General features: G+C 36.4%; 1 protein-coding gene across 1 annotated transcript in view; it reads right to left on the bottom strand.

Moving 5' to 3' along the window:
• The window catches only part of LOC107671127 (protein bicaudal C homolog 1-B-like), a 34,816-nt gene that overhangs the window by 3,431 nt on the left and 13,426 nt on the right, over positions 1–17,959 (bottom strand). The window contains exons 3-14 of the mRNA XM_016463979.1: positions 11,511–11,580; positions 9,012–9,091; positions 8,419–8,577; positions 7,333–7,386; positions 6,470–6,655; positions 5,184–5,444; positions 4,060–4,191; positions 3,783–3,984; positions 2,530–2,739; positions 1,271–1,431; positions 915–1,038; positions 462–603 (exon numbers count right to left, since the gene is read on the bottom strand). Coding sequence (XP_016319465.1) covers positions 462–603; positions 915–1,038; positions 1,271–1,431; positions 2,530–2,739; positions 3,783–3,984; positions 4,060–4,191; positions 5,184–5,444; positions 6,470–6,655; positions 7,333–7,386; positions 8,419–8,577; positions 9,012–9,091; positions 11,511–11,580 — 1,781 coding nt within the window. The remainder of the gene's footprint in view (positions 1–461; positions 604–914; positions 1,039–1,270; positions 1,432–2,529; positions 2,740–3,782; positions 3,985–4,059; positions 4,192–5,183; positions 5,445–6,469; positions 6,656–7,332; positions 7,387–8,418; positions 8,578–9,011; positions 9,092–11,510; positions 11,581–17,959) is intronic.

Below are 17,959 nucleotides of genomic sequence, written 5' to 3'. Positions count from 1 at the left end.
TATATATATATATATATTTTTTTTTTTTTTTTCTGTATATATTTATATTTTCTAGCGTTCAAAATACGGAACTATGTCAATGGGCATATGGTTTCCGGCACGCGCTGTACTCGGTAGACCGATCAAAACAGACTGGGCCATCTGACCAATCAGAGCAGAGTAGGCTCACGGGAATTAGGGGTTTAGAGAGATTGAATCTTAGAACTGCTTCAAACGAATTATTTGAAAATCGTTGGAAAATGAGGTGATATTAAATGCATATTTTGAGAAAACAAAAGCAGTTTTTGACCTTGCATAAATGCAAACCAATTGATGGAAACTCCCAAACCAATATTAGGAACCTTAAAAATGGCATAATTGGGGCACTTTAAGGAGCACTTCACAGCTGCAGTGTAACCTTAAATAAATAAACATAACTGAATTGTTATGATGATGTAAGGTCATTTTATGATTAAACATACTGAAGAAGTGAGTTCTTGGTTCTCTGCAGAAGTTCCACTGTTTGTCGTTTCCCTGACGAGGCCAGCATCTGCTTCAGCTCACTCCCATTGGCTGAGTGAGACGGGCTTCTGGGCATGCCCACTTCAACAAACGTATCTGAGCCTGATACACAGATAAAGAGTGGAATAACAATGCATCAATACTGTGCAGTGAATTAGGGTTGCAAAAAATGTGAGATAGATAGATATTCTGCATTTACAAATACGCAGTGTAAAGTCATAAAAGCACGTTGCCTCTGAACTCTGGAGCAGAGGAAACGTGTTCTGTGGAGTTATAGCTGCAAAGGGGAGACCTTCTCCATTATTAATATTTATGTATTTAGAATGTGATGTCATCAAAGTCCCTGTTGGTGTAATGGTCAGGTTTCCCAATACTTTTGTCTATTTAGTGTATAAAAAGTTTGTGTTTTATACCTTCATCTGTAGATTTATTGGAAATGGATTCTGATTGGGTGTGTCCAATGACGTCCTGGGTTGTGTCACAGTGGGCAGAGTTCAGTGATACAGAGGAGATTCGACTGTACACAGAACTGGCGAGCTGCAACATACATGCAACGTCCAGCAGAAACACAAACAGGAAACATAATGAGTTTAAAACAGTTTAAACAGATGCACTCATTTTGGCATCATCTTATACATAAAGGACACAAATGATGCTGCCTTGATTTTGGACAAAAAATACTTATCTTAAAAAGCAGCATATTTTAATCTATAATGCCTAAAAATGTTTCCTACACATACAGTTAAGTAACTTTGATGAAGTTTCTCACATGTCCATTGAGATGTTCTGCATTGGCTGGTTTGTGTATTGGTGTGAGTCCAGGTGGAGGGGACGGTGTGTGAGCGTGTGCTTGACTCTGGACCCCAGAGAGCAGAAGACCACTGAGAGTCGACTGAGACACTGACTGCAACATGAGGTCTGTGGAAAACCCTGAGCCAGGGACAAAGAGAGAGAGGGTTATGTAACACACATACAGTGGGTACGGAAAGTATTCAGACCCCCTTCAATTTTTCACTCTTTGTTATATTGCAGCCATTTGCTAAAATCATTTAAGTTAATTTTTTTTCCTCATTAATGTACACACAGCACCCCATATTGACAGAAAAACACAGAATCGTTGACATTTTTGCAGATTTATTAAAAAAGAAAAAGACGCATGAAAACACACTTGGAATTTCCAAAAAAGCACCTAAAGGACCCTCAGACTCTGAGAAACAAGATTCTCTGGTCCGATGAACCTCAATTCCAAGCTTCATATTTGAAGGAAACCAGCTCCGCTCATCACCTGCAGAGTACCATCCCAAAAGTAAAGTGTGCTGGTAGCAGCCTCATGCTGTGGGGCTATTTTTCAGCAGCAGGGACTGAGGGACTCGTTAGAGTAGAAGAAACGCTCAGTGCAGCAAAATACAGAGATAGCCTTAATGAAAACCCAGTCTAGAGCATTCAGAACCTCAGACTGGGTGGAAGGTTCACCTTCCAACAGGACAATGACCCTAAGCACAGAGCTAAAATAACGAAGGAGTGGCTTCATAACTGTGACTGTTCTTGAATGGCCCAGCCAGAGCCCTGACTTAAACCCAATTGAGCATCTCTGGAGAGACCTAAAAATGGCTGTCCACCAACGTTTACCATCCAACCTGACAGAACTGGAGAGGATCTGCAAGGAGGAATGGCAGAGGATCCCCAAATCCAGGTGTGAAAAACTTGTTGCATCTTTCCCAAAAAGACTCATGGCTGTATTAGATCAAAAGGGTGCTTCTACTAAATACTGAGCAAAGGGTCTGAATACTTAGGACCATGTGATATTTCAGTTTTTCTTTTTTAATAAATCTGCAAAAATGTCAACGATTCTGTGTTTTTCTGTCAATATGGGGTGCTGTGTGTACATTAATGAGGAAAAAAAATTAACTTAAATGATTTTAGCAAATGGCTGCAATATAACAAAGAGTGAAAAATTTAAGGGGGTCTGAATACTTTCCGTACCCACTGTATATAATATATGTGTGGTTGAAAAGAGCACACACTCACCTGCTGTGTTAGCTGCTGAACTGAGTGCACTGGCCCAAAGTGAAGCTGTGTGACCAGGAGCATGTGAATGTGTATGTGAAGGTATATGAATGTGCTGGGAGTTGTTCACTGTTCCGTTCTGAATCTTTAACACAGAGCCGTGCCCATTAACACAGTTTGGGTTTGGGGAACCATTAGGAATGGAGCTGACAGATGACCTTAGAAGACCAGCTGATGAAAGAGAGAGAAAAGAAAAAGTGCAAAGTAAATACCAGAAGTATTAGCAATCAGATTTTTAGTGCACAATGTGTATATACTTCAACAGTTTTTTTTAGTATTTATTTAGTTCCATTATAACTTTCAAGTGAGAGACAGCCTAAGACATTTCGACAACCAAGAATATTAGCATACTACTTGGACCCAGTGCTATTTTAGTATTATTGATACACTTTCTGTTAATTTTTTTAATTCAATTTTATTTTTTAGATTAGTTTTTTTTTTGTAATTTTCATTTTTTTTTTATTTTTATTTATTAATTTTAGTTTTTAATTTAGTTTTAGGTAAATTTATTTAGGATTTAAGTTTTAGTTTAGTTGAGTTATTTTAACCCTAACCAATCTTTTTTATTTTTTATTTTAGTTGACGTTTATTTCAAGTAACGAAAATGTTTTTTTTAGGTTTCCGTTTTAATTAACAATAATAACCCTGGTTGGAATTTTTATTTTTTTAATAATAATGCACTTCGCCATCGTCTTATCCATAAAGGCAGTGATGCAGCCTTGATTTGACTTAAAAATTGTTTTATTACAAGGAAGCATAATTCAACCTTAAATACCTAAAAAAAAAAAAATGTAAAAAGCTTGCTAGGTTTTGAAATAGAGCTACTGTTACCAGCACGACTGCTAACTTTTTATTGCTATTATGACACGGATCCTTAATGTAACTGTACTGCAAATATCCATAATTTGTGCATGAGAACAACAAGGCTTGAGTCTTGAGAACAACAGAAGGGACTGTTTTAAGTCACACTAATACACACATATACAGCTGTAGTTTTTTATGGATCTGTTTGGCAGCATGAGTTGTAATCTACGAACACAGACCGTAGTAATTATAGTGACTGCAGAGCTAAAGCAGGACTGTGTATTTTGTATTGATATAAACAGGCCTTGCTTAGAATACACATTCAAGGAATTACTTTTACATCATAAATGTACCATACACAAGCCATAAAATATATATTTAAAAAATATCTAAATATACAACTACATTACCCAGAGTGCTTAGCCTCAGTCCGGCTGAAGCTAGGGTGTCCAGTCCAATGGAGCCAGGCAGGGGAGGGGAGGCAGGAGCATGTCCGTTAACAGCCACATGGTTGATAGGAGGAGGCACACAGCTGGACTCCAGCCCCAACAGGATCCTGCGTACCTCATACATACTCCCAGCATTCCTTTCCAGGCTCTTTACTATCACAGACTGAGAAAGAGACAAATAGTCAGTGACCGAGGCTAAATGTACCACATATACACAAAAGAGCTGGGTATTTATTACCTTGCTGGGTTGTTTCGGTTTAGGTTTAATACTGATGAAGACGTCCAGCTGCTCCATAAGGGTAGTGACGACCTGAGATGCCACCTCCATCTCCTCCTTAATGTCAAACAGCAACACCAACGGCAGACAGCCCTAAAATATACAGACACACATATACAATTAATCCCAAAAAACACACCTTTGCATGTTATAATCCCAAAACTAGCCTAATTATACCAAGTTTCCTTAAAGTAATGTTCCAGGTTCAATAGCTTTTTTTAAAAATGTATTATTATTTATAATTATTGTATTTTCATATACTATAATTATTATATTTAATATACTATATTTATTCATGACAAATATAATTATAGTTCAATATGATATTTTTATTCATATTAATAAAATATTAATATTATTTATAATATTTATTATTTATAGATATTTTATTCAATTGCTGTTGACTGAGCTTAACTTTTGAAATCAGAATATTCCTTTAAATCATTTTTATGAATTGAAATAAAGCTGCAATAAAATAAAATATAAATATTAGATTAAAAAGATTAAATGGAAATTAGATATGTTGCCTTGGCAACTAAATGAAATAACGTTAAGCTGAACTACTAAAATTACTAAAACTGAAAATAGTTAATTAAAATTAAATACAAATCTTGAAAAAATGACTAAAAACAAACTAAAATGAAAACCGAATATAACATTCTATAATAGTATATAAATAATACTAAAATATAAATGCTGATTAGTCTCCTACTCCTTCAGGAAATTCACAATTGATTTTGAAAATATGTCATTTTACACATGCCTATTATGAGACCTCTAAAATAAGATAATAGTCTGAAATGGCTAAATCTGCATTTCCAGTTTTGAAAAAAACAAGAGCAGAGGAGAAGAATAAGTCTGGCATTTGTCTTGAAATCCCTCTGGTCGGGCACGTTGCTAAAGCCTCATGGTCTTCAGCAAGCCCAGTATGAGTATTATCATCTGTCAGTACTTACAGTGACTTTCATCCAAACATCTCTTTTCACATAACATGTGTTCTGTTTCACAGATTGGCCACAAACATAGAGAGAGATAGTAAATTAAAGAGCATATGACTGAATAGAAAAAAGACAGACAAACTGTACCATTAGCTGCTGTCTAGCCACACATACAGCGTCAATGCTGCCCTGTATGTAGACGGCAGAGCGGCTAGTGTGTGTGTTGTGAGTGTTGAGCTCGGGGAAGTGTATGTGGGCTCCAGTGTGCTGGGAAATGTTCTTGACGTTGGCTCCGTTGCGGCCCAGAAGGAAGTTGTGGTGCTGGGGTGCGATGTCCAGTTTTGTGCTGACCAGCACTGAGCTGGCCAAAGACCCAGTGAGGTGCTCCAATAACAAAGCCGTACCGTGCTGAAACACACACAAATATGTTAGCACACACTTGATATAGATCTGCAGTTGCAAAAACACTCACAGGGATGCCAGCATGTGAGCTTACACATACACACACTAATAAAACCGTCACCCATCTCCTGTAATGTCTAACATTACTTGGTAGAGGCTGCTGTTTTTGGTTTAATTTCTGGCAGCTCTACTTGAAAACTAAATCTCTCCATTTCATGAAATGACCTAGTTTCAGTACTTCTGCTACTCAAGAGCTCTGCTCATTTCATATCTGCTAATAAATGCAACTGCAGTAGGAGGTTTTGATTGTTTTCGGGTCAAATACATGCACTTTTTGGAGATGACTTAATAAAACAAAAAACTGTTTTTACCATTTTATGTTTTACATTTTATGAAGATCATCATATTAAAATGTTTTGGAATATTTTACCAAGCATTTATAATTAATTTTTTCACTTGAAATGATTTTTACACTACCATTCAAAAATTTGGGGTCAGTAAGATTTTTTTTTTTAAAGAAATTAACACTTTTGATCAATTTAATACATGCTGACTAAAGTGACAGCAAAGAGTTTTAAATTGTCATTAAAATATTGTTCTTTTGAACTTTTTATTCATCAAAAGAAAATATATCTAGCCACAAAAACAACAACTGTTTTCAACACTGATAATTATAAGTAATGTTTCTTGAACACCAAATCAGCATTAGAATGATTTCTGAAGGATCATGTGAGACTGAAGACTAGAGTAATGACTGCTGAAAATTCAGCTTTTAAATAAATTATATAATATATTAAAATAGAAAACAGCTGTTGTTGTTACTGTATTTTAGATCAATTAAAGACTGATCTAATGTTATCATAAGTTTTTATTGTGTAATCATATATAGTTCACTGCTTAAATAATACAAGCATAATAATGTATAATATTACAGTAATAAAAATGATAAGAAAATACAATAAAACAGTCCCCAACAATACAGCTCTTTCAAGAGCAGCATTCATTTATAAGTCTATCCCTTCATCCCTCACCTTAACCCCACTGGCATTGTTCTGGTTGCCACGGACGATGGCGGTGTTGCCATAGAGACGAGAAGGTGGTTTGAAGGAGATGGAGACGTTGTAAGTGTGGGAAATATGCTGAACTACAGGAGAGCTACAGTCCACATGCTGCACCAAACCACTGCATTCAAACATCAGCATCAACGGCAACAGCTCCTACAGAGAGGATGGGGAAGAATGATGCTTTTAAGGAAAAAACAACAAGGGTTGAAGACAACATAAAACAAATGGTGATGACATTTCAACCACTAGGGTGCAGCACATAAAGCTCCTAATCTATGATTGACTTTTCAAACTGGTCTGCAAGGGGGCGCTAATGGGGCCTTGAGAAAATTAGACAGGAAAAACTGTATTTAGGGCTGTCAGGGCTAAAGTTATTAATTAAATAGCCTAATACATTGATATAGGTTTGTAAAAATATTTCTGTATTTTATAAGTGTAACTTTTGCCTTAATATTGTTTGTATGGGGGTGGTAAGGCAAAATTCTCAGTAAAATTCTCTGTAAAAAATATAATCCAAATTTAATTGAAAGGGTTTCTCTTTTTACATTGAATACTCTAGTGGTGGGTAGAAAAAGATAAGATGTCAGCTTAACTGAACATATTCACAAAAGTGATTTTTTTTACATATAATATTTTAAATTGATTAGGATGTAGCACAACCACAAATAAAATACTTGTCTTTATAATATAATCCTTGCTACATTATAAATGTTCCCTTGTATGTGAAACGTGGCAACAAACAGTTTGAAATCTGCACTTAGTGACAAGTGGCTATGAAAAAAAAGAAAGAGAGCCTGTAAAGCACAGGTAAACTTTAAACAAATTCTCACCCGTATTTTAACTCTCGCTGCTTCTACACCAGTCAGCTGCCCCGCTATTGACACCTGAGAGAAAAACAGAGAGACAAAGAAGTGATTGTACTTCATGATCTTTCTTCATTACATGTGCAGATGTTTATTCCTTTCTCTCATCCTGTAAGCATTTTATGTTAAGCTTAAATAAGACACGGTGTCCCATCCAGAAATCTGATTTATTACCCATCAAAACATTACACGAGAGTATGTGTGTGGCAGTGTGCCAGTCAAAAAAAATAACCCTAATTAAGGTCCTGCATGTTTTTTTTCTTTCCATCATTTCATCCCGACAACCACACGTTTAATCACGGCCTGTGAGAATTAATTCCGGTTTGGAACCAGGTGATTCAGCCCAGTTCAGAGAGTCCATCTGGTTTGGCTCTGAAGTCGGTGTTTGTCCATGCATGCACTTGTATACGCTACTAACATTCCAAACTGTCTGCACGCCTCGTCAGACCACTCAACAGCCTATTTACACCTGAGAGCCGTCCAACAGCCAATCAGATCCATCATCCTCCAAACCGTTCTTATCCTCCAGCCAATACAAACTGCTTCATGACCTTCAGCCAATAAAATGATTCAGCTAGAGTTCAGCCACTGCTGGGTAGTAAATGCTGACTGTTTTTTGCTAAATTAGCTAAACATATTCCCATAGAAGGGATAATTCACGCAAAAATAAAAATTCTGTCATGTATTCACCCTCATGTCTTTTAAAATCTGTATAAATTTATTTCTTCCACAGAACATAAAAGCCATGAATTTTGCACAAAACATTAAAACACCAAAAAGTGCAATGAAATGTTATGACTTGTGCACTATATTTCTTAAGACCACAATGTAAGTAATTATTTGCTGGAAATATTACCTCAAGTGCATCACAATTAGTCACAATACATGCAAGAACCAATGACATCATCAGTTATGTCATCTTACAGCTTTGAAAAAACAAAAGCATCAGCACATGAAAGAATTTTTAGGGTGAACTTTTACTAAAATAAAAACGGATCTGCTGGTCTTGGTTGGGTCTGTTTTATTTTCGTGTGTGTTTGTGTGTGTGTGTACCTGGTTGCTCTTCTCCCCCTGGCTGTGTCTGTTGGAGTCAGGGAAGTGTATGTGACAACCAGTCTCTTCCATCACTCGTTTGATGTTATTCCCTCCTTTCCCAATAACATGCGAGTGCTCGGTGTGCGATACATCCATCTTCAGGGTCACACGATTACTCTGTAGGTGCCAAAGGTCATCATTTAGAAAAACAACAGAGCATTCATGGAAACCTATTAGAGCTGAATTAAAATCCTTTAATCCTGTTCCTAACTCTTAGTAGATTGCTTTCAAATACACTATCATTCAAAAGTTTGGGGTCAGAAAGATTTTTTTTAAAGGAAATTAATACTTCAATTCAGCGGAAATGCATTTAATTGATCAAAAGTGACATTTATAATGTTACAAAAGATTTTGATTTCAAATGAACGTTGTTCAAATCCTGAAAACAAAATGTACCACGGTTTACACAAAAATATTTAGCTTTTAAGATGTTTATATTTTTGTTCTGGAAAATAAAATTCTGGTTTAGATACTGGTTTAGAAAAGTAGGTTTTTGTAGTAAACCCATACAGACCAGATTTTTCCATGACAATCATAAGCTTAGCAGTTACCTTTGTGTCAAGAACGGACATTATTTTCTCTTTTGCCTCTCGCACATCTTCCCTTTTTCCGCTGACCTTAATATGTGGATCTGTGAGGAGGAGGTTGAAGAGAGCAGATGAGTGCAAGACAAGAGAAGAAAGTCATACACTAATAAAGATGCTTACATTCCGTTTGTTTCTCAACACAATGAATTAAACGACAACTGTGGTCTCAACACCAGTGGTTTCAAGAGTTAACACTTCTCTGTCAGTTTACCACATAGACAACCCTTACATACATCATGAGAAACAGATTTACTGCTACTCTCTAAAAATAGCTCTTGTAGTGTAACTTCTTGGAATTCTGTTTTTCTCTTCACACATTCTCTGACTGTCTCACTTCCCCTAAAACACTCCCATGAACTTCGGGATTGGGCCTAGAGGAGCAGGGGGGGAATCAAACAGGAAGGATCACTTTCTTAGACACACACATACAAAGTACATTGTTATTAGGAGAGGTATTAGAGTAACACTAGTAGGGGTCTCCTTGTCCAGCCCACCACATTATCCTCTTCCTGCCATGTGGTAGTCATCAACTCAAGCATGTGTGTGTGTGGGGTTGCATCTGTGGCCAGCATGCTTATGAATGGAGAATGTTTATGCTTGTCTGTGAGGAATGTAATAGTTCATGTGTGCATATATGAGGTTATGATATCAATGCCAATGTCTGTCTTTAATTTGAAGTGCTTAACATTAGATGAGACTGAGTAGGTATATATATATATATATATATATATATATTATCTTTCCCTTTTTGTGCTTATTAAATATATAAAAATAATAATAAAAAATCCTACTGACCCCAAACATTTGATGTTATATATGGTAAGTATTTTGAACATGGCTTCAATAAAGTAATTTATTTCTGTTCTCAACCAAACTGTCTGTTCTTTCACTCCAGTTGAGAGTGACTTTTTTTTACCGATGGACAGCCTCATTTAAAAGTGCTTTACTGACTTAGGACAGAGTGGAACAGACATCTCTCAAGATTGATAACATCTGTTACAGAGGCCGAAAAAAGAAAGAAGGACAAAATAGAGAGAAAATTAGAAAACAGTTTGAGACCTGGGAAAGTACAATATAGTTTAGCATGTGAGTCACAAACACTGACCATTATTTACAAGATGATTATGTTCTATGGCTTTTTAAAGCCATCATTTTGGTATGAACTATTGCCACAGAAAATTAGAGAACTTACTCCACCTAATATCCACTACTCAATCAGGCGCTAGTTAACATTTCCGTTTTACATGTACAACCATTTAAAAATTTGGGTCTGAAAGATTTTTAATGTTTTTGAAAGAAGTGTTTTAGGCTCACCAAGGCTGCATTTATTTGATCAAAAATAGAGTAAAACAGTAATATTAAGAAATAGTATTACAAATTAAAATATCTGTTTTCTATTTTAATATATTTTAATTTATTTCTGTGATGTCAAAGCTGAATTTTTTCAACAGCCATTACTCCAGTCTTCAGTGTCACATGATCTTTCAGAAATTATTCTAACATGCTGATTTCATGTTCAAGAAACATTTCTTATTATTATCAATATTAAAAGCAGTTGTGCTGCTGAATATTTAGGTAGTTTATTTGATCAACAATCTTTGTTCAGTTCCTAAATGGGAAATGTTGTGTACCTATCGAAACTCTTAAAGGAACAGATCACTAAAAAATATTTGGCCATCATTTACTCACCCTTGTGTCTTTCAAAACTTGTATGAATTTCTTTCTTCTGCGGAACATATAACAAAAATAATTTTTGAAAATTTTTTGTCCATATTATGAAAGCCAGTGGGGTCCAAATCAATATTACACTCCTTTGACTTTCACTGTGTGGGCAAAAAAACAAAACCAAAAAAAAACAGAAACCTTTGTCAAAAAATCTGTGTTCTACAGAGGAAAGAAGGTCATACAGGTTTAGGAACAACATGAAGGTGAGTAAATGATGACAGAATTTTCATCTTTAGGTGAACTATCTCTTTAAAGCTGTGAGACAAAGACAAACTGAGAAAGACAGAAAGACACCATCTGAATATAACCAAATTCTCCATCAGGGTCAGTTGCTTATTAGCAGATTGTAGGTTTGACGTGACATGGTAACCCATACTCAGAATTTGTGCACTGCATCCATCCAAGTGCAGTGAATTTGTGCTCTGCATCCATCCACAGCAGCGATTAATGAACACACACACCCGGAGCAGTGGGCAGCCATTTTTGCTGCCCACTTTTTTTTTTTTGCTGACGGTCTCACCTCAGTCAAGGGTATTAAAGGTAGAAGAGAGTGCTGTACATTCACTCTCCCTGCCGGTACCGAGACTCGAACCCACAACCTTTGGGTTACAAGTCCGACTCTCTAACTAACCATTAGGCCATGACTGCCCATGGTTTGTGGTTTGTGGCATGGGACTCGCGCAGTGACTTCTGCCATAACTACTGACTGTCTGTCTGTCTTGTGTGTGTTGTGTATACCTTTCTTGGACTTTGCTCCAATCTTCAGTTTGGAAGGCCAGGCAATCTGAGTGTTGGTTTCATCCATGACCTTAAACACAAAAACCACTGACATAAGTGGATGCAAATGCACATTAATCCAAATATGAATTCAAAAACACATAAGCCTGCTACACTAATATTAGCAAATCCATGTTTAGTCATTCTCGAACACAAACACACAAGAACTCACACATTTCAGTTATGCTAAAATATTCACAGTGACAGAAATGATCAGGCTTTTTCAACAAAGGTCTTACAATCATCTCTCTGGCTAAAACATGCCCCGCTTTCTCGTTCTCACACACAGCTGCTTCGAAAACCCGTGAAACATGTAACAGCCAGTTGGCAGAGAGCCTTTGACAGGCCTAGTATGCTAACCAGTAGCATATGTGAAGGAAAAGAGAGAGAAAACAAGAATGGTAATGTGTTTTGTGTGCATATAAAATACACAAAAGATAAATTTATGGTAATTTGCAGCTACATGAAAACACAGGTTCAATGTTTATTAAAACTCTGCCGTGATTTTGCCTGGAGCTCAGTCCTCCTGTGGAGCGCTTCACTATTTTTAGTGGTTTGTCTTTCAAGTAAATTCATTTTTTTAAGAGCAAACCGCAACTTTGGCAACACAGTCCTTTGTCTCTATAGAAAACACATTTCTGTACCCGTTTTGTGGTGCACTTTCTATCTTCCTACCTAGAAAAACCTCTTGGCTTTCATGGTCAGCAAGGCTTTACTGTACAGCAGTTCTCATGAGAAGTTTTGGCAACAAACCCAATTTCTTTCAGGAAAAAAAATATCTGAGCATGAAACTGCAGCAATTAAACAAAAAACCTCCAGTGTAGATTTCCACATGACCTTTAGGAGAATTTCAGCCTCTGTGCTAATACTAACTAGAATTACATTTATTTTAATTAAACGGGGCATAGCTTTACACCTGCTCCTCTCTGACAGTTTGACTGAATATAATAAGCAGTCATTTAGTGTCATCTCTTCAAAGAAGCTTGGAAAGGATGGGCTGCAGTGAGTGAACATGACAGTTACGGTCATGCAGTGTAAATACTCCAGTATTTGTATGTATGTTCACACCCTAGGCTGCACGTGCTTGTGCATAAACTGGAAGCATTCAGTCCCACGTGCTCTTCTAAAATTTACGGCCCATACTTTTCCAGGTTTCATTAGTCTTGGACCTGTGGTTCAACAGCAGGCTTCAGTTTTTATTTTGTTTTGACACCCTAAAGGACAAAAGAACATGAGAATGTTTTTTTTTAACTAAAGGAACAAGTTTATTAATCTCCCCAGATCTTCTTAAGACAGTAAATCATACGCACAGCTGTGACGCATCCTGTGATTTAGATTTGTGAAATTACGGCTTGAAAACAGCAATCTATACACCCTTTCTACAGTGTGCCTAAATCAGGCTGTGTTTCCTTCCACGTTATAACATGCAAAAACATCACAAACAACTTTCCCAAAATGCACATCAGCAATCTGAGGCAAATGAAGCATGACAATTCTGACTATTAAACCATCAAAATATATGTCTTTCGCTTTATGAAATAACAGGGTTTTTCAAAGAGTCCAAAATTCATGCTTATTTCTCGATCATTCTGCATCTTATGTTTGTTGATCTTTGTTTCATGTGTTTTTATGTCTTGAAAACATAACCAATTGATTTTTTTTTTGCATATATTGTACCATGTTTTTACGAAATCTGCTGATTTGAATGTCACCAATGTAACAATATGTAATTAGCTACCAGAGCAAAACTGCAAGAAATTAAAAAAAATAAAATACTGAATAAGTATTATATATTTTATACAATTATTATTATTTTAGATTTATGTTTTTCATGCAGTTTTGCTATGGTGAATGTATATACAATAACTTTCAAAAGTTTGCTGTAGGTTTTTTTTTATGTTTTTGAAAGAAGTCGCTTATGCTCCCCAAGGCTGAATTTATTTGATCAAAAATACAGTAATATTGTGAAATATCAAAATTTTAAATAACTGTTTTCTATTCTAATACATTTTAAAATGTAATTTATTCCTTTGATGGCAAAGCTATTGTTAAATCCACTGTACTGCAATCTATTGCACAAAACATAAGTCACTTGCAGACACCAGAAACAAGACACTTGTAAGCTAAAAACAAAGTAACGTTATGATTACAGCAGTAGAAAGAGTCATACTGTAATATTTTCTACATTGTACTCCTCAGTTAAATTTAAATATAGTGTTTCCATTGAGCAGTGCAGAAACATCAGAACACTGATGACCTTGAACCAAACGAAGGCACAATCAAACATGCCTGAAGGAAACCCGAACATTTCAGATGGCATGAAAAGGTGAACGGTGCTTAAAGTTTGTACAGGCAGAGCGCCAATTCCCATTTGCAGTCTGTGTGTATGCGCTGTGCTGCCACACTGCTGTGCATTCTATAGGTCTTTATTCCCGACCTGCTCTCACTTTCTCTCTTGACTGCTTTCTTTGGCTCCAATCTGCAGATGAGGGAGATTTCTGACAGACCACACAGCAGTTTTGGGGTCTGCGGTTTATTTTTGTGACGGACCAGCACATACCTCTCAAATGGGTCAGACGATTTCAGAAAAATTGGGTTAACTATACATTTGAAAATGTTCCTTTCCTTTTCCCCTCACACCCAATATCATCCTGTCACAGGAATATATACACTCACCGAGAAAGTTGAAAATGGCAGTGACTTCAAAGTACTGGAGTCACACAAACTCTGATCTTCATTAAGTCATTAAAAATGGGCACCGTGATGGAGAACAGAGTGTTTCTATTTGACAAATGATGTGTATGAGAGAGTGGATGTGCAAGAGCATGTGTATAGAGATCTGCTTCCTGTTTCCTTTGTTGATTCAGCTGAGGAGCACTCAGAAGAACGAGCAAAGAAAAGAGGTGTGAGGAGGAGAAAAGGAGGGAAACGGAATGAGGGAAGGAGAAAGGGCTGGGAAGCCTTCACTTTGAATGGAGGCTGAGCAGCACAGGTGTGTACTCTGGGGAAAAAGAAAAAAAAAATCCATTACAAACGCTGTAGTACAGTGGGTACGGAAAGTATTCAGACCCCCTAAGGGTGCTTCTACTAAATACTGAGCAAAGGGTCTGAATACTTAGGACCATGTGATATTTCAGTTTTTCTTTTTTAATAAATCTGCAAAAATGTCAACGATTCTGTGTTTTTCTGTCAATATGGGGTGCTGTGTGTACATTAATGAGGAAAAAAAATTAACTTAAATGATTTTAGCAAATGGCTGCAATATAACAAAGAGTGAAAAATTGAAGGGAGTCTGAATACTTTCCGTACCCACTGTATATTTACTGATCTATGAGATGGGCTCTTTTTGGCCTGATAGGAATTAAAGCAATACTCCACCCAAAAATCTAAATTGTGTCATTATTTACTCACCCTCACATCATTCCAAACCTGGAAGCACATTGACTTCCATTTTATAGAAAAAAATTATGTCCCACAGAAGAAAGTCATAAAGTTGGGACAACATGAGGGTGAGTAAATACAGACATATTGGTATTATATACATTACCGTTCAACATTTTAGGGTAAGTACGAGTTTTTTTTACATAAATGAATACTTTTATTTACCAAGGACACTTGGTAATTGATCAAACACAAATTGATCAAACATGACAGAAGACTTTTATAATATTACAATATTTCTGTTTCAAATAAATTGTGTTCTTTCTATTTAAAAAATTGTGAAAAAAAGTGTCACATGTTCCACAAAAATATTAAGCAGCACAACTATTTTCAACATTTATAATAATAGTAAATGTTTCTTGAGCACCAAATCCGCACATTAGAATGATTTCTGAAAGATCATGTGACACTGAAGACTGGAGTAATGACTGCTGAAAATTCAGCTTTGCCCTCACAGGAATACATGGCATTTTAAAATATATTACAATTAAAAATTGTAATATTATTTCACAATATTACAGTATTTTTCAATATTTTTGATTTAATTAATGCAGCTTTGGTGAACATATGAGGCTTTAAAAAATTTCACTGACCCTATATATATATATATATATATATATATACATACTGTATGTATGTATGTGTGTGTGTGCGTGAGTGTGTGTGTGTGTGTATATATACATATATATTAAAGGCACAATATGTATGATTTTTTTATTAAGATATAAAAAAACCACTAGAACAGTGTTATATATTTTGCTGACTTGTGTACTTACTAGAGCCCGACCAATATGGTTTTTTTGGGGCCGATACCGATACTGATATTAGGGAGTAAAAAAAAGGCCGATACCGATATATCGGCCGATATTCTTTGTGTATATTATAGTACAGTACCAGTCAAACTTTGGATGGGTTAAATGCAGAGCACTAATTCCGAGTATGGGTCACCATACTTGGCCACATGTCACGTCACATATTTTTATATGTTCTGTAAAAAAAATGTTCATATCGGCGGCATATTCGCCGATACCGATATATCGGCGACAGACTCATATCGGCCCATAATATCGGCAAAACGATATATCGGTCGGGCTCTAGTACTTACATTATCCCAAATGTTTCGAAGAATGTTTAAATCCAGAGAAATAAGCAATTTTAACTAGTGACACGGACCATGTCCATAGTGTCATTGTGTCGCCTGCTAATGACGTCATAACCCCTCGATTTCCGGTTTTGTTTTGTAGAAAATATGGAAACACCAAAGACGCTTTAATATGCTATGCATTGTATTAGACAGGTGCATCATCAAACTACGCCTTTGTCTCTTTGTTTATTTTGAATACGCGCCCTCCAGCGCGAAAATTACATATTGTGCCTTTAAATAATATTATATATTCATTTATTAAAGGGATAGATCACCCAAAAATGAAAATGACCTCATGATTTACTCACCATCAAGCCATCCTAGGTGTTTTATGACTTTCTTCTTTCAGATGAATACATTTGGAGTGTATAAAAAATGTCCTGGCTCTTCCAAGCTTTATAATGGCAGTGAATGGTAGTCGAGATTTTGAAGCCCAAAAGCGAAGTAATGCGTTTGTGTAAGAAAAATATCCATATTTAAATTTTTATAAACCGTAATCTCTAGCTTCCCCTAACTGTTGTACGCGCGTTCATGAAAGAGTGCCGTTCCAGCGGATGATGTAGGACAGGGTTCCTCAATTATTAAAAACAAATGAACAAACAAAAAATCTGGATCTCCATGTCTGCCATGCAAATCAACTGCTCCTGCTCATTCCCAGACTGGATCTCTTCTCTCCACTTTCCCTAATTGCAGATTCAATTATTAGATTTGTCAGCATTAATATTTTTATGCTTAGATTTTTTTTGGGGGGGGGGTGGATCAAACTGTAACACCATGTGTCCCAAACAGACACGATGCGATAAAAAGCATCTTTTCCATGTAGTTTTTGTCCTAACCACCCGCGACAGCGACACGTGACAATAAGCGACACAGGATTCTATTTTAGAATTTTTATTTTCTGCGACGTCGCGGCAGGAACAACATACAAAATATGACAGTGATAATCTCAGGTAATGATTATGTGCTTTATTCAATGTTAAAAGTGTCTAATGTGAGTTTGAATATTATTTTGCGTTATCTTTATAGCCATAGTGAAAGCAACAATAGATATTTGACCTCAGATCTTGAAAATAAATTAAAGCAAACTTGTAGGCTACGTTAAAACTGTGAATGCACTGCGAACCAACACGTGTATTCCACAACAAAGATATCGGTCACTCACTCACTCACTCAAAACTGTTCAGTCCATTCACATTTGAATCATCTATTTTCCGTGTCCACTTTTCTTTTCTACACACTCGCCATGTTTTTGCTGTCACATCTACACTGGATGCGACAAAGCATTGCAAATCATTTGAACGTTGTGTCAATACGTTATAAACAGAACGAGTCAGCAGTTTACTGTCGGGCATTTGTTGCGCCGCATCCAAGACAGCATCACTGATTATAACGAGTTCTATTGTATTTTATTGCGTCGTGCCACTCGCATCTGGTGTAGACACGATGTAAGTTAATGTAGCTTTCAGATGCTGCGTTTGAACTTTCATGCCACATTATTTAAATTAGCGCAGGCCAAACTTTTTTCTCTCACGGGCCAGATGTGGCCCGCGGGCCGCCTATTGAGGAACCCTGATGTAGGACGTAGGCATAGACATAGGCACATTTTTAAATATGGATATTTTTCTTACACAAACACATTGCTTCGCTTCAGAAGGCCTTTATTAACCCCACAGAGCTGTGTGGAGTACTTTTTATGATGGATGAATGCACTTTTTTGAGCTTCAAAATCTTGACCCCAACTCACTGCCATTATAAAACTTGGAAGAGCCAGGACATTTTTTACTTTAACTCCGATTGTATTCGTCTGAAAGAAGAAAGTCATATA

The sequence above is a fragment of the Sinocyclocheilus anshuiensis genome, unplaced genomic scaffold, assembly GCF_001515605.1.
Source record: "Sinocyclocheilus anshuiensis isolate Anshui unplaced genomic scaffold, SAMN03320099.WGS_v1.1 scaffold861, whole genome shotgun sequence".
Taxonomy (NCBI): Eukaryota; Metazoa; Chordata; class Actinopteri; order Cypriniformes; family Cyprinidae; genus Sinocyclocheilus; species Sinocyclocheilus anshuiensis.
The sequence above is the reverse complement of the archived record's forward strand: the minus strand, read 5'-3'. Positions and strand labels throughout refer to the sequence as shown.